This window comes from Aquarana catesbeiana, linkage group LG09, assembly GCF_042186555.1.
Source record: "Aquarana catesbeiana isolate 2022-GZ linkage group LG09, ASM4218655v1, whole genome shotgun sequence".
Classification (NCBI taxonomy): Eukaryota; Metazoa; Chordata; class Amphibia; order Anura; family Ranidae; genus Aquarana; species Aquarana catesbeiana.
Genome location: NC_133332.1, coordinates 299,440,501 through 299,465,741, shown reverse-complemented (window position 1 = coordinate 299,465,741; position 25,241 = coordinate 299,440,501). Strand labels below are relative to the sequence as shown.

Genomic DNA, 25,241 nt, shown 5'->3' with positions numbered 1-25,241 from the left:
AAAAGAGGAAACAAAGTTACCAGAAGGACAGACTGTTATGTTAATACTAGGGATGCACCAATATCTTTTTTTTTAGTTTAGTACTCACCGATACCAATTACCGATACCTACCGCAACTGTTTTGTTTACATTTCAGCTGTCAGCAAAGGTACAAAGCATTGAAAAGTCATTTACAAATGAAATGATTTTGTTTTTCAATTTTGCGATTTTTTTTTTTTTTTTTTTTTTTTTTTTTTTTTTTTTTTTGTGAAATGTGTAAATATATGTTAATAAATATGTGTGAAAATATTCACTAACAAAACAAACGAAAAAAAAAAGTTTTAATTGTTTATCATTTATAAAACGGACATGAACAAAAAAAAAGCAGGAAAATCATAATTAAATGGATGTGAATAGGGAGTTAATTAAGACTGATAAGAGTAAATTAAGGGTTAATAAGGGGTTAAACAGAGGAACATTTGTTCATCCCCACTGACCACTCAAAGAACCGAGCCTGAAAGTATTGGTTTCAGGTATCGGTGCATGTGCACGAATACTAATACTTGTGCAAGTACTCGATATCGGTACCGTTATTAGTATCGGTGCAACCCTAGTTAATACGATTGACAAAACTGCATCATATATGATTTTTTACTTTTTCCTTTAGTACCACTTTAAGCTATATGGGCAGATATTCGAGTCCAGATTTTTAGAAGCATTGTTAAAAAGACAGAGCTTTTTACTTATTAGCCTTTATTTTATTTATTTATTTATTTCTGCTTCTTTATTTTTTTTGCAGATCGATATCATAGAACGAAACCCTGATAGTTTCCTGTCTGCAGATGAAATCCCTTTACCCAAGCTGTACATCTCAATGGCTCTCTTCTTTTTCCTTGCTGGCCTTGTCTGGGTTCACATCCTTCGGAAACGCAGGTGTGGAATAAGCTTCTCATTTATATAAATGCAGAATGAAAGTAGAACAAGGGGCTGGAGCTAGGAAGTAACATGGCACATGGTTTTGGGAACTTTAACAGCCAATGCAGTGCTGTTTTTCTCCCTTTTCAAAATGTGACAGAATTTAGCAGGGAGTTTTTCTGATATCTAAATAGGTGAGTGGTAATTGAAGAGGGGGAAAGAAAATTGGGACTTTGCATGAGGCAAATGACGATATTGGTAAATTCATGACATGCATTGCATACTAGCACATTATGTGAAACTTACCTTAAAACAAAGCTCTTCCAACGTCGACGCTGTAGGGGTTTCCAGCTTCACCCTTCTTGCTGTGTGGACTGGCCAAATCCACGATGAAGTCACTCCCGCGCAGCACGGGTGGCAAAATTTTAGTGCACCCAGTATATTTATCAAATTTTCTTTTCTTTTCTTTTTTTTTTTTTTTTTTTTTTTTTTTTTTAATCCTAAAACGAAGCAACATAAGATCCCTTGCCAACCTTGCTCAAAGTTTAGACCTCATGTGTAGCTATTTTATAAACATAGACAGTCTTTATATTGGGTATAGTATAGGCACTATAATGGTCACATTGATGATACAGTGTTGGCCCTCCTTATCCCACTCAAACTACGTGTCTGCATGCACGTCTATGTCCTGTTTTATTTGTGGAAAATAGAGGTGTCTGTGGTTCAGTTTAAGTTGGTGAAATCAAGTGATTTCCATGAATTTGATTACTAGGACATTTTTGGAACACAAACGGTAAAGGAGAAGTATAGCCAAAGCTCATTTGACTGAACTTCTCCTGTAGATCACAGGAGTGCAGTTCATTTTGCACTCCTGTGACCCATTTGCAGCAGACAGTGGGCTGACATCACAGAGCCAGTCCAGGCTTAGTAAGGATTTTGACCATATGGTCGGGATCTGTCCACATGCCTGGACCAGCACCTGGCTCAGCCTCTCCGTGAGTCGGTAAGAGCCTGTCGGCTGCTCCCCTCCCCCTCCGCAGCCCAGCACTCAAGTGAGCATGGGGGGGGCAGAGCATAGAGCCAGTGAATGCAGTCACCGGCTCTCTGCTCACGAAGGTGTGAGAACCGAGCAATCAGCGGTGTTTGATTGCTCGGTTATCAGCCTTAGAGCCAGCAGGGGACAGACGCAGGATCAGACTGATGCTGCATCTAGCTAGGTAAGTATGATTAAAAAAAAATGATTAAAAAAAAGCAAATCCCATACTTCTTTTAATACCAGGTGTCCAAAATCGATGGCTAACTGCCCAAAGCTCAATCGGCAGGTTTTCACATTTTTGAGGATTTTTTTGAGAGTAATGTTAGATGGATTACTAGATTTAGATGGACGTTACATAAATGACTAACAATTTATTTATTTTTTTTTTAATAAACGCAAACCTCACCAACGCAGGGGTAACCTTAGGCAGACCGCCGGAGCCCCGTGCGGCCGCCCACAACAAAAAAAAGAAATAGAAAACAACTCCAGGTGTGTGTGTGTGTGAGTGGCTCACCCTAATACTTGAATGTATATCATACAGAAAAAAACAACCCCAGTAGGCCGACCTAGCCCTGCTTACCCTTCCACTGTATTAAGACGGCTGAGTAGAACAAGGAAACAGGATTTTAACCCTTAATGAGAAACCTCAGACGCGTGCTGTAGAGTCATCTTTAAGCCATTTACCCCAGATTTTTTGTTAAACTTCTTAAACAACTTCTATTATAGTAGGTTTCCTTATAGAGAGGTATGGCAGAGTTGACCAGTTTCATTCAGGCTGAAACTGTTGGAGGGGCAGGTTTCTTCCAGGCCAGAGTTATGGCTTTCCCTGTATAAAACAGGAGGCGTCCCAACAACGTCCGTTCCGCCACTGTAGGGGCCAGCTCTTCAACCAATCCCAGTAGGCAGACAGGTAAGGCGGGAGAAAGGTCTTGTCCGGAGATCCTTTGTGACATGAGCCACTGCCCCTAACCCCCCCCCAAAAAAAATAATGTGCGATGACTGGGCATGACCATAAAATGTGATCGAAGTCCCCTCTAGAGTGAGAGCATCTCCAACTATTGGGTGGTGCATTAGGAACCATTTTATGCACTCTGTATGGCATATCGTAGGCTCAGTGTACTACTGTAAATTGCATAAGACGGTCCCTAAGGGATAGGGTCCCATATATCTGACCAATCATCCCCTTCAAGATCCAGAAATATCTACTAGCCATTTATTTCAAAGAGCTGACGACTCCCTGAATATAACTGAGTATAGGTGATTATAGAGGACCGACATAGGTTTTTTGAACAGTCAGTCCGCACAGTCTCCTCGAGAGTCGACATGGAGAGGCACACTGAAGAATCAGGAAATTGGCTGCTAAAGGCATGGGATAGTTGCCAATATCTAAAATAGTAGGAGAGTGGGACATTTTATATTGAGCAAATATTAGGGAATTAAATCAATTTACCTTGATACATAATATGTGATCATGCTTTTATATGGAATTTGGTCCAAGCTTGGGGATCTGGGAGACAAAAAGAAATGAAGCAAGGTAGGATTAATCCATAAGGTAGTGTTCGGGGGAATCTGCTTGGAAGTACCCTGCTCCAAGCCCAAGCCCACTTTCCAAGCCTTAAGGGTGGTAAGCATAGGAGGCGTCAATTGGTATGGGGCATTATTCCCACGATAGAGCAATAATTGAAGGACTTCCATAGGTGAGAGCACTGCTGCTTCCAGAACCTTTGCAGTATTAAAAATATCAGAGCATAGCCACCAGTAGGCTGTAACTAATTTCGAGGCTAAGAAGTATTTAAAACAGTCGGGCATGGCAAGGCCCCCCTGTGAGGAAGGTCTCATTAAAGTAGGTAGTTTGTACTGGGCTGGACTGGTGCCCCACAGAAAAGATACCAAAAGTTGATTAAGAGTAGAAAAATACTTTTTAGGTATCCATTGGGGAGAGTTACAAAATAAATAAATAAGTGAATTTGGGCAAGATTTCATTTTTACAAGATTTATGCCACCTAATAGTAACAGTGGCAAGTTCTCCCATGCCTTAAGCTGTGCCTTAACAATGACCAGTGTTGGTAACAAATTCAACTCTACATATTCAATAGCAGATTGAGAAATTACAATACCTAGACACTTAAAAGTGTCTACCTATTGTAGAGAGACATCAGGTGGGGCACTCGCCCTGACCGCAGGGTCAACAGGTAAATAATCTGAGACTTCGTCCAGTTCACCCAGAGGCCTGTAACCTCTGAGAAGGCATTGAGAATCCGGGGAGCACTCCCTGGAGAGGGACCCGAGTCAATAAGAAAGAGGAGTAGTTCGTCAGCGTACAGGGCCACCCTCTCCTCCAGCAAGCCAATATGAAGGCCTTTCATCTCTTTGGAACTGCAGAGAGTCTCCGCTATCGGTTCCACAGCGATAAAGAAAAGAGCCGGCGAGCGAGGGTAATCCCTGCCACGTGCCCCTGCGGAGTGAAAAAGATTCTGATAGGCGACCTCCCAATTTGATAAGTGCAGAGGGGTTTTTGTGTAAGGTACGCAACCATTGAATAAAGATGAGTGGAAAACCCATACTCCTCAGGACCTCCCACAAGTACTTCCTTTCAACTGTGTCATACGCTTTTTCTATATCTAGGGATGCAGTTACCGTGTGCCCTGGTTGGTGTGGGGGAGACATGTATGTTAGTGAGGAGTCTACAAGTATTTGTCCGTATATTTACCAGACGTAAAACATGTTTGATCTGAGTCTGACTGTAGGGAGGATGTTGGTCTATGTGTAAGAAGCTTAGTAAGGATTTTGAAATCCAAGTTTAATAACGCAATGGGCCTGTAAAAGGCACATAGAGCTGGGTCTTTGGGACTTGTGAATAAATATAATATGAGCTTCACTCATGGAGGAGGGAAGGGTATCGTCCGCCAGACAACCTGTCAATAGGGCAGCTAATCGGGGAGCCAGTTGTGCACTATGGGTCTTGTAAAATTCTGTGGGGAGGCTGTCCGGGCCTGGGGCCTTACCACTCGGGAAGGAATTAATGGACAAAAGAACCTCCTCAGGAGTAATGAGCCTTACCAAACATTTCCTCTCTGTATCGGAGAGCCAACCCAGGGCTACTGTATCCAAAAGAGGGTGCATATCCACCGGGTTGTAGTTCAGTGACAAAAGAAAAGGGGTAAAGACTACAATTGAAGGACCTGAACTCATTAAGTATATCTTCTAATGAGGTCACTACCAAACCTCCATTTATTTTAATTTCCAGGATAATGGTGAGTGGTATATCATGCTGCACCGGCCAGGAACCTCCCGTTTCTGTCCCCCACTCAAAAAACATTTGTATACTCTTGCACATATCCAATCTCGTGACCTCAGTCATATGTAAATGAAGATCTTTTCCAGAAGCCATAAGGGCATCAAAATTGGCAGGGGTGGGATCAATAGCATATGTATGAGTAGCCAGTAGCCACCCGGTCCTGTAGTGCATTAGCACCACCCAGTCCTTCTGAACCGCAGCAATAGCCGAAATGTAGAGACCCCTTGCACAAGCCTTGAAGACATCCCAAGTGATAGTTGGTGAGGCATTCTGCCTCCAATAGTCCTCCAGGAAAGACAGAAATGTCTCAGAGGTACCTGGATAAGAGAGCCACTGGGTACCTAGGCGCCCCAAGGACGTGTTGCATGTCTGACTTACCCTCAAGGTAAGCTATAATGGCCCATGGCCCGAGAGGCCACTGGGGAAGATACTTGACCTCCTGGGCATCTGCCAGAAGAGATAAATTGGCAAACGCCAAATCGATACGGGAAGCTGTCTGATGGGATGAGGAAAAACTGGAGAAAACTTTGGTATCAGGATGTCGCCATCTTCACACTTCAGTAAGGTCTGCACCCAAGGTTTTAGGTAGTTTAGTCTCATAGCAGGATCCTAAAGACGTGATACCTCACGAGGGACTGTGTGCATCCAGCCAGGCTCTGTGGCAACTTTGATCAGCACAGCATTGCGGTACACTGCAGTGTAGGTGCTTGGAAAAGGTGCGTTGGGATGCCGTTCACAAGGAATATAATAGGTGGAGGGAAGTGTCTGTTCTATTCTGTAGAACGGTGGGGAGAACAGAGCATATGTATTGGGTCCATATGATATTGCAGCCATGAAATTATTTAGCAATTTGATGTTTTTGGAATACTTCAGGGGGAAAAAAGGGAGGGGGGATGGTAGGGGCATGTTGATAATAAAATGATAATTTTAATTGAGCATCTTTTCTCAGAAAGGGGCTTTTGTTCTGCAGTAGCATTGGCTGCTTTTGATAATATTAGAATTGCCTTCTATAATCCCTGTGACTCTCATCCTTGGTGCCTCTGAAGATAAATCGGATAACTGTACAGCCTCATTTAACAGATTATCTATTTGTGCTTCACTTGCCTTTATTAGGGAGAATCTTAAAGGGCCGCAAAATACAATGGCCTTATTTTAAAACTCAAGTTCACATTTATAACACACACACACACACACACACACACACACACACACACACACACACACACACACACACACACACACTTAAGTAATTAAATTCAAAAGGTGAAACTCGTATATATTATAGATTCATTACACACAGACTGATATGTTTCAAGCATTTCTTTCTTTCAATTTTGATGATTATGGCTTACAGCTAGTGAAAACCCAAAATTCAGTATCTCAGAAAATTAGAATATTACACAAGACCAATAAAAAAAGGATTTTTAATAGAGGAATGTTGGCTTACTGAAACGTATGACCATGTACAGTATAGTATGCACTCAATACTTGGTCGGGGCTCCTTTTGCATGAATTACTGCTTCAGTGAGGCGTGGCATGGAGGTGATCAGCCTGTGGCACCGCTGAGGTGTTATGAAAGCCCAGGTTGCTTTAATAGCGGCCTACAGCTCATCTGCATTGTTGGGTTTGATGTCTAATCTTCCTCTTGACAATACCCCACAGATTTTCTATGGGGTTTAGGTCAGGCGTGTTTGCTGTTCAATCAAGCACAGTGATACCATGATCATTAAACCAGGTATTGGTACTTTTGGCAGTGTGGACAGGTGCCAAGTCCTGCTGGAAAATGAAAGGAAGCATGAAGTGCTCTAGAATTTCTTGGTAGAGGGCTGCGCTGACTTTGGACTTGATAAAACACAATGGACCAACACCAGCAGATGACATGGCTGTGATGATTTGGGAAGCCATTGTCATCTGCTGGTGTTGGTCTACTGTGTTTTATCAAGTCCAAGGTCAGCGCAGCCCTCTACCAGGAAGTTCTAGAGCACTCCATGTTGACCAGCTTTATGAAGATGCTGATTTCGTTTTCCAGCAGGATTTGACACCTGCCCACGCTGCCAAAAGTACCAATACCTGGTTTAATGATCATGGTATCGTTCAAGTAAAAACTTAATGATATAAAAAGCAACCAATAAAATGCATACTCACAAAGGTGCATAAGTATACAGTTAGTACATAGGATGACGTGAGGTAGAACATCTAAGTGTTTCTGCGGCCTCACATATGCACGTGAATGTGTTTCGGGGGCGCACCCCATTCTTACGGTACAGCTTGGCCCTGCCGAAAGGGGTGCGCCCCTGAAATGCATTAGCGTGCATATGTGAGGCCGCAGAAACACTTGGATGTTCTACCTCATGCCATCCTTCTATGTACTTGCTGTATACTTATGCACCTTTGTGAGTATGCATTTTATTGGTTGCTTTTTATATTAAAAAAATTCAGTGTTTACGTGGGGTTTGCGCCTTCCCCTTTGTTTTTGCCGCTATCAAAGAAACCTGGGCTTCCATAAAACCTCAACAGTGCCACAGGCTGATCGCCTCCATGCCACACCGCATTGATGCAGTAATTCATGCAAAAGGAGCCCCGACCAAGTATTGAGTGCGTACTACATTGTGCATGGACATACTTTTCAGTAAGCCAACATTTCTTTATTAAAAATCCTTTTTTTTTTTTTTTTTTTTATCATTGGTCTTATGTAATATTCTAATTTTCTGAGATACTGAATTTTGGGTTTTCACTAGCTGTAAGCCATAATCATTCAAATTAAAAGAAAGGAATGCTTGAAATATATCACTCTGTGTGTAACGCATCTATATAAAATATGAGTTTCCCTTTTTGAATTAAATTACTTAATTAAATTAACTTTTTAATATTCTAATTTTGAGATGCACCTGTATATATGCTAAAGTTATACATAACACTGCTCACTCCGCTCTTCTTACGAAAAGAAAGGAATAAAACTACGAAGACATCTCAAAAATATTTAAAGTGGTAGTAAACTTGTTTTGTCTATTGCCTACAGGTAAGCTTATAATAAAGCTTACCTATAGGTAAAATGAATATCTCCTTAACATGCACCATTTAGGAAATTGTCCAGCAAGCAGCAGCCGGTAACGTCACAGACGCATGTGCTCTGAAGGAACAGCATACCCTTGCCGTTCTTTCAGAGTTCTGTGCCGTGCCCAGGGATCCCGCGCATGAGAGTGACGTCATCGCAGCTCTGCCAATCAGATGGCCAAAGCCTACGGACCCAGAAAACAAGATTGTGTTTAAGAAGCCCTGTCAGTGCTGACAGCGCGCTGCTGGAAAGCTTAATTTTAAGGTATTTCATAATGTGTTAGTATGCGATGCATGCTAGCACATTATACTATTACCTTGTAGGGTAAAACTTTTTTTTTTTTTTTTTTTTTAAGAAGCTTTACTACCACTTTAAGGGAAAAGTATCACTGTCTCAACCAAGTAGAATTAAGAATTGGTCAGAAGTATAACATGCCTTAGAGTGCACTATTGTTAGAATCAAGCCCACTGGTTACACATGCTGAGTGACTATAGCAGATAAGAAATTATAGGCACATGGCAGGACGCAAAGTAAAACTATCAAAAAGGTAACCTTGAAATATCCGTAAGGACACTAGGGATAGTGGACCAAGGCCAGGGGTCTGTAACCGTGGTTCCCATAATTTATCAAATTTGCGATGGGTGCCCCTTTGTTGCATGATATACCGCTCTTTAAGCAGAGTGGAATTGACCTGTGTATGCCAATCCTCTGGCGTTGGAGGGAGAGAGGAGAGCCACTTTTAGGTGACAGATTTACATGCCAGGAACAACAATCTAGTAATAGCAGTTCTAGCTTGTGGTGTATAGGCTTCTTCATCTAGAAAACCTAATGTCAGGGGTCATTTATTCAGATTGGCCTGAAATGTCTTCTTTATAGTGTCCATTATGAGATGCCAATAGCAAAATAGTTTGGGGCATCTCCATAGCATGTGCAACAGTCAGACGCGGAACCATGGCATCGTGGGTAGTTAGGACTCCTCCTATGGTTCAATTGGTAAAGCTTCTGGGGCATTCTATAAACTCTGTATCACAAAAAGTTGGAATAGTCATTGCGTAAGCAAGAGGGCAACTAATAAGACTTGCTCTAGAACAGCCTTCCCAAGTCTCTTCATTTAGCCCCACCCGTATCCTTTTCCCACTCTATCCTTCTAGGCAGCTAAAGATTGGCCAGCAAGTTATCCAGCAACAACCTATAAAGAGAGGATATTGAACCCTTGGTGGTGGTAGTGGCAAACAAATCTATTAGTGGAGTAGGAGTCAAACTCAAATTGGTCAGTTTGGACTGCGCTAAAAGTGCATGCTGTAGCTGCAGGTATTGAAAAAAGTTACCTATGGTCAAAGCCCTGTAACTTTATTCCTCAAAGTGCCCCTCCTCCTATATGGGTGCCTACTTGGATCTTTTTCATCTCATCCCACACTTTATTCATTAACATCAGTGAGGGGTACCGAGAGGTGTTCCGAACCCCGCCGTCCTCCAGCTAGGCCTAGGGATGGTATTTAGAATCTTGAGACAATAAAATAGCCTGGAAGGGATCAGATACATTAGCAATACCCCATCTTGGAAAATGCTGTAGTTGTGCAGCAAGAAAATATAATTGCTGGATGACCTTGCCAAATCAATTTGCTAAAACTTTGGCCAGGAGTTTAACATCTGAGTTTAGTAATGAGATGGGTCGTTACCACTCATGGTAAGCTTGTCCTTCCCTGGTTTCGGTAAGGCATTAATACTAATGTTCATTGATTCCGGAAGTTGATGCAACTCCTAGGCCTCATTCAAAATGGCTAATAGCTTGGGTAGCAACACTTCCCCATAACCTTTGTAAATATCGGCTTCAAGGCCATCTAGACCTGGTGCTTTACTGGATCTAGCTAGTTCGTCTATTGTTAGAGGGGAATTTAAGCATCTCCTGTCTTGGCAATTTTATGGAGCGCAAAAAGGTCTGTCAGAACACAAAGGCACAGTGGGAGAGATCGCTGCACTAACATTTCTTAGTACAGTGATATTAGTTTATGTTTAGCCCGCTGGGTTCAACGAAACAAAACTGAATGTGTGTACCAGGCTTTAGTAACAATTTGGTTGCTGTGGGCATCACAGGGATCTTTCAGGCACTTTCATGTAACAGGCTCCATTTATATACATTGTAAAGATATATACCCAAATGTTTGTGTGTAAAGGAGAGGAATAATCATGCTTATTTCTGCTATAGGAGTGATGTATTCAAGATCCATTGGCTAATGGCTGCTCTACCCTTCACCAAGTCACTGTCATTGGTGTTCCATGCGGTAAGGTCCTATTAACAAAACTGTTTTACTCTATTTGATTTTTCCTAATGTTTCGAGTAAGCTCAGCCCAGGTTTTGCTCAAGGGTTTGATGCCATTAAAGCATTGATGGTGAACCATGGCACCCCAGATGTTTTGGAACTACATTTCCCATGATGCTAATGCACTCTGCAGTGGAGTTCAGCATCATGGTAAATGTAGTTCCAAAACATCTGGGGTGCCAAGGTTCGCCATCACTGTGTTATAGTCATTAAAGGACACGTTCTGTATTTAAATTACCCCAAGCCCCCCTAGAATAAACTACATCTCTGCCAGTAAAATATAGTGCCAGGCTGCCCTTGGCTGTGTATCAATGCTTTTGCAACCCATTCAATTCTGGAATTAATGGCTATCCTTTTTTTATCAAGTTATCAAAGAATGATCAGATGCCTATTTCTTTCATTAACCAGTAAGAAATAAAAGATGTCTGAAAACGAATGAAGTTGACTTGCAGGGCAGCCCACATAAATTTTAGTTATACTGAACCAGTTACAACTGGGTTAAAGTGGCGTTCCAACTAAAAGTGGAACTTTCGCTTTATGGACTCCTGACCCCCTGACATTTGGCATGTGGTTTTTTTGGGGGTTGGGAGTGGGTACCTGGTTTTGACAGGTAACCAGCTCCCACTTCCCCTTTCACTGCCTAGGCGACTCGAGCGGAAGTTCTCTCCCCTCCCTCCCTGCAATCTCCTGGGACAGGTCCCAGAAGATTGCCCGGCCATTCAGAATGCGCAGCATGACTTGCGCACCCGGCTGTGAAGCCGCAAGCTGTCAGTTGGGTGCCCACACTAGTGATGCCGGGGAGAGGCGGGGAAGAGAACCGAGGCTAAGAGCGGCCGCTTCGCTGGATTGTGGGACAGGTAAGTGTCTGTGTATTGAAAGTCAGCAGCTACAATTTTTGTAGCTGCTGACTTTTAATAAACACAGAAATGCCTGGAACTCTGCTTTAATGCAAGGCTCCGCTACGTAAGCCTTACATTATTATAACCGAGCAGGTTTACTTAAAGAGAACCTGTCAATATTTGACATGTAGGAATCTGAATTTCTTTATCGTACATCACGGGACACAGAGCACCATAATAATGACTATATGGGTTATACGCTTACTTTTTAGGTGATTGGACACTGGCAACCAATAGTAAGACGGTTCCTCCCATATAGCCCCATCCTATACCGGAAGTACCTCAGTTTTTTCGCCAGTGTCTTGAAGGTGGTGGTCATGGCTGTTGAAGCTCTTCAAATTTCTTTAAAAAATGTCCCACTGAGGACGTTATAATCGGATCCATTCGGATGGCATAACAAAGCTAAAGTGGATGGTACCCGAACCTCGGTTCAAGAAGGAGGTATTGCTTGTAATGTGTCCTATATAGGCGCTGGACCCTTGTTAAGTTGGTATTCCTGGTCAATCTTGCCCAAGGTAAACCAGAAAGGGTTCTTTACAGGTCCAGGGGTGTGGACCCCAATATATGGGGGACCCGGTCCCTGAAGGTCCTTACCCGCCGTGATGGGGGAAAATTGGGCCTGGTAAGACAGGCCCTGCTGCCTGGGGTGGTGAGTACTCCCTTTGTGATTTTTATATATATACATATACATATACATATATATATATATATATATATATATATATATATATATATATATATATATATATATATATATATATATATAATGTGTGTGTATTTCCCTTTGAAACTGCTGGTAAACCTTAAGCCTGTGTCTGGGATTACAGATGGCCAGTTTTGGGGCGCATTTTTGAGTACTGGCTCGCGCTGGTGTGCGCTGATCGCTGATGCGCGCGCACACTCTCAAGCTAAAGCTTTATAGGGATGGAGCTCCTGTCGTACGCGTGGACAACACAGAGCGATATTTGGGCACGTGAGTCTGGTGGTCTTGGACACAGTGGTGACAGGTTAAAGGCTGGTTATAGTTTGTGGGGAGTACTCCTTTTCTTCCTCGTGTGTAAGCAATGTCTTCCAGAAAAAGAGGTATAGGGAACAAGGCAAGCACAGGGGTAAGCGTCCCTCCTCCAAAAACAGGAGACCAACCCCATGCTGATACAGCCTCAGTTTCTCCAGAAAGACCTGCGGCATCTGGCCTGGCTGAGCCATTGCATTTGTCAGGCATAGTGGCCACTGCCAATATACCTGCCTTGGCTTATGTTACAAAGGGTGATTTGGCATCTGCCTTAGCAGGCCTTGGGCAAAATAGCTGGCAGGATTGCTTCTGTAACACAGGAGGGATGGAAGCGTAATAGATCTCCCTCCCTTGAGCCTGGGCCAAGTGGTAAGTCACTAGAGCACCAGGACTCTTATAGCCAGATGGGTCCAGGTGGTCTGGAACCAGAATGGGCGGAGGATTTGGAAGAGGTGGTCATAAAAGACCAGGAGGAAGTAGAGGCTGAAGAATCCTCGGCTGAGGACTCTGGCTCTGAAGAGCCAATTTCAGCCTCCCATTCCCAAAAATTGTTTATCCAGTCTCTAAATGAGATGGTACGAATTGGGTTTAAGTTTCCCCCGGTTCAGGAGTCTGGACTCTCCTGTTCTACTTTGGGATCTTTGCGACCTCAGCAAAGTTCCCAAGCGTTCCCTTTGCATCCATTACTGGAGCAGGTGGTTTACGCGGACTGGTAGCACCCTGACAGGATATACTTGCCTCCAAAAAGGTTTTCTGTCTTATATCCTATGGAGGAGAAGTTCAGGAAGAAATGGGGGGACACCTTTGGTGGACACTGCCATATCTTCAGTAAATAAAAGTTTAACCTGTCCAGTGGATAATGCCCAGGTATTTAAGGATGCGGCTGATAAGAAGCTAGAGTCCTTATTAAAAGCCTCCTTTTCGGTGGCTGGTGCAGCAGTTCAGCCAGCAGTTGCAGCTATTGGGATTTGTCAATCCCTAAAGGATCGCTTTAAAAGGTTGGTAAAGTACCTACCTTGCCAGGGGGAATCTGCTGAGGAATTGTCGGAGATTCCTCATGCCTTATGTTTTGCAGTAGACGCATTGAAGGACTCAGTTCAACAGATGTCTCGTTTTGCGTTCCTGTCAATCCATATGCGCAGAGTCTTGTGGCTAAAGAACTGGTCTGTTGAGACGCCATGTAAAAGGCTACTTGCAGCTTTTCCATTCCATGGAGAGCGCTTGTTTGGCGAAAAATATATAAATATATCCAAAAGATCTCTGGAGGAAAGAGTGCCCTACTCCCTATTAAAAAGAAAGGGAAGCAACCCTCTTATAAAATTCCCAATGCTCCAGGACCTAGTGCTTCTTCCCCTAAGCGGTATCGATGGCCTCAGCCGTCTGGCTTTAAAAGACCCCAGGGTCAGAAGAAACCCTGGACCCAAAAGCCACCCAAGCCCAGCTCCAAGTCTACCTTGTGAAGGGGTGCCCCCGCTCTCACGGGGGGGGAGGGGGGGGCAGGCTTCGGCTGTTTGGGGAGGCCTGGGAAGAACTGGTTCAAGACAGATGGGTAATTTCCACTGTAAAATACGGTTACAGAATAGAGTTCCGGGAGATCCCCCCGAATCAGTTTCTGTACTCAAGGGTTCCGTTGGATACAGAGAAAAGAAGATGCCTATTCCCAGCTTTACAGCATCTGCTGATGCAGGGGGTAATTGTAAAGGTTCCTCACAAGGAAAGATTCAAGGGGTTTTACTCAAACCTATTCACCGTGCCGAAAACCAAATGGGGAAGTAAGGCCCATTTTGGACCTCAAGGGTCTTCACAAAGATTCTGGCCCCAGTGTTGGCTTTCCTAAGGTCTCAGAAGGTCTCCGTAGTAGGATATCTGGACGATCTTCTTCTAAGGGAATGCTCTCGCCCCATACTGGTTCAAAACGTGTCAAAAACAGTACGGGTTTTACAACGCCTAGGTTGGATTCTAAATGTGGACAAGTCAGCTCTTTGTCCGACCCAAGCCTTGGTGTATCTGGGTCTGGTCTTGGACACCGCCCAAGAAAAGGTGTTTCTTCCTCCCTTAAAGGTCGCCTCCATAGTGGAACTTGTACAGAAGGTGAAACAAGAACTAACACCTTCTATTTGCCTGTGCATGAGGTTACTGGGCAAGATGGTGTCATCCTTCAGCGCAGTGCCATATGCACAGTTCCACTCCAGAGTGTTCCAGAACAGTATTCTAAAGGCCTGGGACAAGTCGGCTCGAACCTTGGATCAGCCTATGGTTCTATCTCCACAGGTTCTATGGAACCTCTCTTGGTGGTTAAGAACCAGCAACTTGAAAAGAGGGAAATCTTTCCCACTGGTAGCCTGGAAAGTTGTAACCACAGACGCCAGTCTTCTCGGCTGGGGAGCAGTCCTAGAGGAAGCGTCTGTTCAGGGAATATGGTCCCAGACAGAAAGGACCCTGGCCATCAATCTATTGGAGATTCGGGCAGCTCGTCTGGCTCTGCGATTCTGGACATCCAGATTGCAGGATCTTCCTGTCAGAGTCGAGTCCGACAACTCCACAGTGGTGGCATATATCAACCACGAGGGAGGTACCAGGAGTCAGGCAGCCCAGAGGGAGGTAAACCATATATTGACTTGGGCAGAAAAACATGTGGCGTTCCTTTCGGCAGTGTTTATCCCGGGGGTGGACAATTGGCAGGCAGATTTCCTAAGTCACCAGAAATTGTTGCCAGGGAACTGGTCCCTGCACCCCGAGGTTTTTCTACAGATCTGCCAAAACTGGGGGACCCCAGATGTGGATCTGCTGGCATCCAGACTCAAGCCAAGCTGGACAGGTTTGTCTCCAGGATCAAGGATCCGCTTTCTGCCGGGATAGACGCATTAGTAGTTCCTTGGGAAAAGTATTCTCTGATTATATGCCTTTCCCCCGATCCAAATTCTGTCGCACTTATTACGCAGAATACAGGAGGAGCAAAGACCAGTGATTCTAGTGGCCCCGGAGATCCTGGTGCTTGGAGATTGTGAAGTTGGCAGTAGGGGACCCATTGGTCTTTCCATGCCGTCCAGACCTGTTGTCTCAAGGACCCATATTCCATCCTTCTTTACGGTTGCTGAATTTGATGGCTTGGCTATTGAGACCAGACTATTGAAAAACCGTGGTATTATGGGTTCAGTCCTGTCTACCTTGATAAACGCTAGAAAGTCGGTTTCTAGAGCTATCTATTATAGAGTCTGGAAGTCATACATTTCTTGGTGTGAGGAGAGGAAATGGAACCCTCGTAGGTATACGATTGGAAGAGTAGACTTGCAGCTCACTTTAGGGACAATTAAGGGACAGATTTCGGCCTTATCGTTTTTTTTCCAAAGACCGATTGCATCCCATTCCTTGGTGCGAACCTTTGTCAAGGGAGTAACACACCTGAGGCCACTGGTTAAACCACCTTTTTGTCCCTGGGACCTAAATTTGGTACTGTCAGCCTTACAGAGTCAACTGTTTGAACCTATTAGGCATATTCCTTTTGTCCTATTGACCAGAAAATTATTTTTTTTGGTAGCTATAACATCGGCTAGAAGGGTGTCTGAATTGGCCGCCCTTTCTTGCAAAGAACCTTTTATGATTCTTCTTCAGGACAGAGTGGTCATGCGCCCTCTTCCGGATTTTCTACCGAAGGTGGTTTCCAAATTTCATTTGAATCAGGATATCATTTTACCTTCCTTTTTTCCAAACCCTAAGACTAGGGAGGAAAAGTCGCTTCACTCACTGGATGTGGTAAGGGCGATCAAAATTTTTTGTCTTGCCAGAAGGTCCTAGGAAAGGACAGTCGGCAACAAGTTCAACTATATCCAGGTGGATTAGCCAGACTATTATCCAGGCATATGGATTAAAGTGCAGGGTTCCACCTTGGGATTTAAAAGCACACTCCACTAGAGGGATTAGTGCATCATGGGCAGTACGCCAACAGGTGTCTATGGCTCAGGTTTGCAAAGCGGTCGCTTGGTCTTCAGTTCATACGTTCACCAGGTTTTACCAGGTGGATGTGAGATCTCAAAAGGAGACTGTTTTTGGCCACAGCGTGTTGCAGGCAGCTTTATAGTCTCAGGCCCGATGCTTAGGGATAATGTGTTCCCCCCCCCCGGGTGCATTGCTTTAGGACATCCCATATAGTCATTATTATGGTACTCTGTGTCCCGTGATGTACGATAAAGAAAAACTGATTTTTAAAACAGCTTACCTGTAAAATCCTTTTCTTGAAGTACATCACGGGACACAGAGGTCCCTCCCCTCTTTCTGGGATCGTCATTGCTTGCTACAAAACTGAGGTACTTACGGTATAGGAGGGGTTATATGGGAGGAACTGTCTTACTATTGGTTGCCAGAGTCCAATCACCTAAAGGTAAGCGTATAACCCATATAGTCATTATTATGGTGCTCTGTGTCCCGTGATGTACTCCAAGAAAAGGATTTTTACAGGTAAGCTGTTTTAAAAATCCATTTATTCAGTCCTCAATTGTCAAAAATATGTGGGTAAACCTTTGAAAGATGTATTTATGCACAATATTCTGTTTAACTTGCTGTGTCTGAGGATGACTCCAGGCCCTGGGAAGTACAGCAGATGCACGTACTTCAATTTTATTATCTAATCAATGTACAATTTGATCAAAACTATTGAGTACAATCAATCAAATAACCATAACTCCCGTTATGGCCACTTTAGACGTGATTTAGATCAGGTTTCAGTAAACTGAGTCAATCAGCCAGGGCAGACAATTAGCAATTGCTTTGCAATGATTGGCAGCACCAAGATGCCTTGCTTATGAATATAGGATTATGAGATGGAAGCCATCCTCGCAGGGGGAACACAGTGATTATTGCTAGCAGCTATATCTGCCGCTAGCAATAATTGCATGTAAAATCTGACATGATCGATCTATCAACTTGAGTACATTCAGCCCGTCCATACATGGTTCAAATCTTGCCCAGTTCCTGCTGAACCGGCCAAGATTTGACCCACATATGGCCAGCTTATGTTACGATTTTGTTTGCATAATAGCCATTAAGTGGATCCATTATTCCTATTAGTGTTCTGAGACAAACCAAAGCTAAAAATGTCATTTTAAATGTTTTATTGGTTAGCTTGCCTAAATGTTTACATTCTTGAATAAGGCCAGACAGGGATGGTTTGATTTCTTGAAGGTTTTATGTTGGTTTTCTTTTTATCGTTACTTTTTTTTTTTTTGAGCCATGCTGACTTTTGACGGTCAGGCTGAATAGCCAAAGTATCAAGGCTTCTTCCCTGTAAGCTGCATTCACACACTGTCACACTTCTGAGTGTGCATATCAGCAAATGACAAGAGTCACTTATCCCAGTTCCTTACTGTCACAGACCTAGACGGGACAGAGGCTGTTTGAGAGGACTGTATGCAAGCCTGTTGCCTTTTGATTATGGGCCCTAGCATTTGGGGGAATGGTGCTCTCTGTGAGCTGTATGCCTGGGGACCCTGGGGTTGGTGTTACGTTGGATTCAGCTCCATGTCCCCCCAAAACACACAGACTCTGGAACCCGTTATATGCCATATTAGAATGATAAGACTGAATTATACTGTTGGGACACATACTGTGAGGAGATGCTAATTTCATCAACTCCACTCACCTGTCTGATGTCAGCTATAATGTGTTTAATGTAAATAAGTTTAGTCTAGGTTCTAAGGGTATTCAACTCATTGTTGTTTGTTCTAATTAACCCTGTGTTGATGTTTATGGTAATGTGTGTAAATTGAATGAGCTGTTCACATTGTCCTCTATACAATGTAGGAGATGGGACGACTCCTATTGGAGCTCATGTTAATTAGGTTAGCTTTGAGTCATCCTGGTGTATAAATGTGTGGGAGATCTCAAATAAAGGGTAGTTCTGATGTACTCCAAGACTGGTGTTGTCTAGTTCTTGGGGTTCCTATGGCCAGATCCATTGGACTCGTGTTCCAGAACTTAGGAAGTGGTATATGACGGAAGCACTCAAGTGGAGTGTGGGACGTTCCGTGACACTTACCTTTTCACCTTACAGCAAAATCCCCCCCATTTCCATTGCAGCGGTTTGCATATCAACAACTTGACACTCATTTTGTCCATTTGGTTCCAAATAAACCAAATCTGTCTATAAACCCAACATCCTCTGTGAGACTCCTGCTCCTGGACGCTTCCCCAATATATGCTCTACCTTTTTTTTTTTTTTTTTTAAACTTTATTTTCTTAATAAACACATAGACAATTCAGACGTACAACAGCACAACCACCATCTGGCTATTAACAGGAAAGGGACCCATGCAGGGGTTACACGATATCTTTACATTTTCAAAAACCATTAGAATATTGACAACTGCCATAGTATATCAACATCAATGGGCTATCCTGGCTCTTGCTAGCCCACCTAAATGATCCTGCTATCAAGGAATGGTCTATTAGGATGTCAAGGAGAGCCATCATACATCAGAGAGGTCACCTAATCTGCAGCAGCAGTAGAGGGTTCAGCTAACCACTTACTCCAGACTCTGTCGTGTTTTTTCAGACAGCCTCTATGTATATAGGTGTCCCTATAGAGGGGTATCACATTGTTAACAAGTGTTTTCCATAGACCCATAGAGGGAAGAGCCTTTCGCTTCCATCATAGGACAATGGATTTCCTGACATAGAACAGTAGGAGACCCAACAAGGTTCTCTCAGCCACCCTGGGCACCAAGTCCTCCACCAGCCCCAGCAGGCATATTATTAGGGATGGAACGATAGAGATACTTAGTAGATCGTACACCTCCATTAGAATTTGTGACCAGAAACCTGTAATTACTGAGCAGGACCAGAAGATGTGGATAAAGTCCCCCGTTGTATGGTCACAACGCCAGCGGCAGTAAAATATGCCCTATGTATTGAATGAGGTGGTCTCTTAAGGAAACCAATATTTTAAATGGAAAGTCCGACGCATCTCCCCAGTCCTTGGAGTCCATCTCCGGAACGTCCCGGCCTCATTGCTGATAGAGCTTGGACAGTTCAGGAGACGAGACTCGGAGGAGATGTGCATATAGCACAAAGGTGGGTTTTTCTAAACAATCAAAGCGCAAAATCCGCTCAAGATCGGACTGCACCATCTGCCTTTCACCTGATGGGAACCGAGCCCTGAAAGCATGGGACAACAGGTATCTGAATTTGTGTGAGGGTGGGGCATTGTGATGAGATATTACGTGATCAAAGGAGAATATTGTTAGGTCTGAGGTGATGTCCGAGAGAGCCATAATATGGTACCTGGCCCATATGACAGGGTCTGGAATCTCAAGAAAGTGCTGTAGAATGGGATTGTTCCAGAGTGGAGTGTTCGGAGATACAGCAGTCAGAGAGTACTTTTCACAGGCCAGGCCCTCCCACCAGCCCCCAAGGGTGGTACGCATGGAAGGGGTTAGGTCGTATGGAGCCTTTGGACCCCGCAAAAAGAAGATTCGACAACTCCTCCACAGTTCGCAACACCGCAGGCTCAATGGCCCAAGCCGAGTTGGATCTATCTGGAACAAGCCACCAAAATGCAGTGACCAGTTGAGCCGCAATGAAGTATTTGTGACAGTCCGGGAATGCTAGGCCCCACTGCGAACAAGGGCGCAAGAAAGGAAGAGAACATTTTGTTTAGTTGGGAGAAGAATGATTTGGGGATCCATTGAGGGGAATTACGAAAAAAATATGTAAACTTTGGGAAGAATTTTCATTTTGATGAGGTTAATACGACCCAGTAGGGATAGAGGGAGGTTTTCCCATGCTTTCAGCGTGGCTTTACTGAGTTGATTACTGGGGACAAGTTCAGTGTAATGAAGTCAGTCACGTTCCCTGAAATACGCACCCCCAAGTAGGTAAATTCGTCCACCCATTGTAATTGATGAGAAGCCGAGGCCTCTTTTTTAGCATCAGCATCAATAGCAAGCAGTTGCGACTTTGATCAATTAACCCTGAGCCCCGTCACTACAGAGAATTCTTCTAGGACCGACAAAGCCCCCTGCAAAGAGGAGCCAGCATCATTCAGAAAGAGGAGGAGGTCGTCTGCATACAAGGCCACCTTCTCCTCCAGCCAGCCCAGCCGTGTACCCCTAGAGAGTTCAAAAATAGGAGACAGACGGCCCCCTAAACGAATGGTAGCCGTTGGCAAACGATATATAGTCTTTAACCAGTGAATGAATACGAGGGGAAATCCCATTCTCCGCAGAATCTCACAGGAAAGGAGTCGAAAGCCTTCTCAATATCGAGAGAGGCAACCACTCTAGTACCTTGATTGTGGTGTCTTGCATGGAGGTTATATGCTCTACCTTTAATTTATAATCTCCTCCTGCCCTGTCTGCATCCCAGTGTGCCCAGATACACAGACTCCTGGGGAACCGAACTGGGCATTTCCTGTTTTTCCTGAGGATTTGGACAAAGCTTTTACTTTAACATACCAACTATCTCTTGCCAGTAAGACCCATGAAACCAACTTTAAGCTTCTTACCTGTTGGTATAGATGTCCTACAATGCTCCAGCACATACACCGGTGGCCCGCGGAGCCCTCTTATGTGGCCTGTGACCTCCTGCTCTGGGATGGCAAGCCCAGATCGCAGGTTGCTGACCTGCCATCTCAGAGCTTCAGTGTTAAATGAAGCTGGCACTAGAGGAAGCAAGTAGGTGCGGAGCAGAGTGACATAAGGCTGTACAGCGCTGGCTCCTGCCACAGGGGGAGCGATACCAATTACACCCCGCCTGAGACAGCAACAGCTGGCGATACTTGAATGGAAGTCTGTCATTAAAGGTAAGTTTATTACTAAAATCACAGTGTATATATGGACATATCTGCCCTGCAGTGGTTACTGGGCTGCTTTCAAACTGATCCACAGGTGCAGCACAGTGCACCCGCAGGTTACCTGTGCTGAGCCATAGACTTCTGTCATTACTTGCGGGTTTGGTGTGCCTTCTGAAAGTGCACTACACCTGCAGGATATAATAGTCTATGGCAAAGTGCAGCTAACCTGCAGGAAAGCCAAAGGTGCATTGCGCTGCACCCGCAGTGTGGGTAAACTGCAGCACATCAATGTGAAAGCAACCTTAGGCCCCATTCAAATGATCGGTTGGACCCTCTATTCACCTCTATGGAGCAGCAGATGTAAACAGACTTGTGTCTATTTGTACCCGCCAACCTCCAGTCCAATCCACGATAAAAACAAAGGGGATCTGTCCCCTTCAGTCTGGGCGGATAGGATTGGAGAGCCCATAGAGTACAGTGGGCTGTGTCATCCCTGCATATGCAGAGTGGACACAGGCCTGTCATCTGCCCGCTCCGCTCATTGTGGCCCACGACTGATTACCAAGTTGCCTAAGTGGCCCTCGCTCTTCAAAAGGTTGGGCACCCCTGACATACAGTATATCCCTCCATTCCCAACCAACGTTGAAAACATCACTCGGCTGAATACAGTGACCATATCTGGCGGGGGACTGCTTCTATGAAAGCAAGATGAGATTGTAAGATCACTGGTATTACTATCCTTGTTCCAGTTTTCCTTTAATAAAAAAAATTATCAGGAGATATCCGTTGCCATTTACGACTAAATGAAAGCCCAATTTGTCCTGAAAAAAAATCCAAAGGTATAATTCACCTGGATACACTTAAGTCATTACGATGATGTGCACAGTTTTACTAACGCGTCAAAATTGCAAAACTGTGTTCAGTGTTTTATTTTACTCTTGTCATGAAGAGGTTAACAATCCAACTCATTATGTATACTTTCTGCCATGTCATGGGACGTGTGCTCTCCGCTACATCGGAGATATATTCCCCTTCTTAATCTATATATTATATTCCTATATATTCTGTATATGTTTATATGCTTCCCCTGTAAAAAAAAAAAAAAAAAACCCAATAGGCTCAAGTTTAAAAAATAAAAATACTGACCACTTTAAGCACACCAAGTACAGTAGGTATTTGGCATTTTGCCATTAAGAAAGAGACTGGCCAGAGAGAGATCGCTTTTGGTGCACTTGGCTATGCTTGAACATTGCTGTACAGGCAAACTAAAGCCTAGTACACACCACTAGTTTATTTTATTGTTTGTATTCAACCCAGCGGGCTGAACAAAATAAACTGACAGCTAAGGTCGGAGCCACTGTACTAACTATGCAAGTGATCTCCCTGCTGTTCTATTGTGTTCTGGCAGGGGGACGCCCATCCCACCCCCACCAGAACACTCCGGTCAGCGCTCTCAGGCATTGGCTGAGAGCGCTGATTGGGAGCCAGTCAGCTGCTAGTTTTCCAGCATGCTCGTCCGGTAAAAGTCAGATAAATGGTCAGCTTCTGTAAGATCGACTGCCATACACGTGGGCCGAATGTCGCCCAGTTTTTTGTTGAACCGGCCAATGTCCCCCGACATTCGGCCAGTGTGTACTAGGCTTAAAGTGATTGTAAAGTCGGAAGGTTTTTTCTCAATACTTTCTAAGCATTAAGATAAAAGGCCTTCTGTGTACAGCAGCCCCCCTTATACTTACCTGAGCCCATCTCTATCCAGCGATGTGCACGGCTGCCTCGGCCATCCGAGACTCTCCCTCCTGATTGGCTGAGACACAGCAGTGGTGCCATTGGCTCCCACAGCTGTCAATTAAAGTCATTTTGTCAGAGGAGAGAGGGGGCAGTGCTGAACCGCGGCTCCGTGTCTGAATGGACACCAGTCGGCCACCGAAGAGTATGACATGTTTATTTATTTTTTAAAACAAGACTTTACAATCACTTTAAGAATTAATGTTTTTGTACAAAAATGTGCTAGGCTTGTGTAAGATTGTATAACAAGTGTGCATAGGATTACTTGAAAATACGCAGTGCTTTTTGAGTCCTGACTTTGTTCTGATTTTCATTATCCGCTTGCTGACCAGGCACTCTTCCATGTAAAAATCAGAACCCCCCAAATATTATATATTTTTTTCTTTAGTAGAGGCCCTAGAGAATAAAATTGCAGTCATTGCAATTTTTTATTAAACACGATTTTTGAGCAACGATTTTTCAAACTCAATTTTTCTGGGAAAAAAATACACTGAATGAATTAAATGTATTTAAACAAAAAAAAATGTATGTCCTGATTTTTTTTTTTTTTTTTTTTATGCAAGATGATACGCGAGAAAATAGATACCTAACATGTCATGCTTTAAAATTGCACACGCTTGTACTCATATGGTACTTAAAAATCTCCATAGGTGACAGTTTAAAAACGTTTACAGGTTACCAATGTAGAGTTACAGAAGAGATCTAGTGCTAGAATTATTGCTCTGACGTTCCTGGCAATACCTCACATGTGTGGTGCGAACACGGTTTTCTGTGTATGTGGTCATGATCTACGAATGCATTTACCACTGCACGCAAGGACAGGGGGACTGCAGTGCTTTAAAAAAGAAAAATACATTAATATTATTTATTTTATTACATTGTTTTTATTTTTACACTGTTCCTTTTAAAGAAAAAATGTTTTGATCACTTTTAGTGCTATCACAAGAAATGTAAACATCCCTTGCAATAACAATACAGCATGACAGGTTCTCTTTATGGAGAGATCTGGGTTCTATAAGACCCCAAATCTCTCCTCTACCTCTTTTAAAAGCAAAAGATCAACAAAAAAAGTGTCCTTTGGTTATAATTATTATTATTATTCAGGATTTATATAGCGCCAACAGTTTACGCAGCGCTTTACAATATAAAAGGGAGACAATACAGTTATAATACAATAAAATACAAGAGGATTAAGAGGGCCCTGCTCAGAAGAGCTTACAATCTAATAGGGTGGGGCAGGTGGTACAAAAGGTTGTAACTGTGGGGAATGAGCTGGTGGAAGTGGTAAAAGATTAGTTGGAGACGTGATAGGCTTTCCTGAAGAGATGAGTTTTCAGGGATCGCCTGAAGGTAGCCAGAGTAGGGAATAGCCGGATAGATGGAGGTAGCGAGTTCCAGAGGATAGGAGAGTTCCAGAGGATAGGAGAGGCTCTGGAGAAATCCTGGAGACGAGCATGGGAGGAGATGAGAGAGCTTGAAAGCAGGAGGTCTTGAGAGGAGCGGAGAGGTCGATTTGGGTGATATTTGGAGAAAAGATTGGTGATGTAGCTCGGGGCAGAGTTGTGAATGGCTTTGTATGTTGTGGTTAGTATTTTTAAAAATTCGCTGGGTGATTGGGAGCCAGTGCAGGGATTGGAGGAGAGGGTTGGCAGACACTGAGCGGTTAAATATATTAAAAAAAAAGTCATGGTTTACATTGGGCTCGAAGTGACTTCATGATGTCGCTCCAGTCTTTCTAGGCCATAGAGATAAGCGGAGGCCATCTTTCCTTTGTTCATCCCTATGCCCAGCCACTGCCAGCACCTGATCGGTTTACCCGGAGCTACCAATTGCCCCGCTTCTAAAAGTGATTCTGTGGCGAATCCACCGCTCGGACCACTTTTATCAGAAAGACCAGCGCCTGAGAGAAACATTTTATACATAATGGCATATTTTCCAAGTTAGGCGGTCAGCAAGTGGATTGCATACTTGCTTTAGATCAGAGTATCATAAATTAGTGAAGTTATAGACCACCAGGCAACTAACATTTTCAGGCGGTTAGCAATTGCAGTCCACATATTCCTCTTAGTACAGATATTCCTTAATTTTGGAGGGTTGTTTATAAAGCTAAAGGAGGAAGAAAATATACTTTTAAGGAAGTATAATTAACACTGAAC

At 43.7% G+C, this 25,241-nt stretch overlaps 1 protein-coding gene across 4 annotated transcripts in view; it reads left to right on the top strand.

Annotated features, from left to right (window-relative positions):
• The window catches only part of GPR107 (G protein-coupled receptor 107), a 148,119-nt gene that overhangs the window by 42,330 nt on the left and 80,548 nt on the right, over window positions 1-25,241 (top strand). For 2 of the 4 annotated variants that reach the window (XM_073600493.1, XM_073600494.1), the window contains exons 9-11: window positions 779-912; window positions 2,345-2,419; window positions 10,490-10,565. In XM_073600493.1, coding sequence (XP_073456594.1) covers window positions 779-912; window positions 2,345-2,419; window positions 10,490-10,565 — 285 coding nt within the window. The remainder of the gene's footprint in view (window positions 1-778; window positions 913-2,344; window positions 2,420-10,489; window positions 10,566-25,241) is intronic. The other 2 variants (XM_073600496.1, XM_073600495.1) reach the window with 1 other exon arrangement.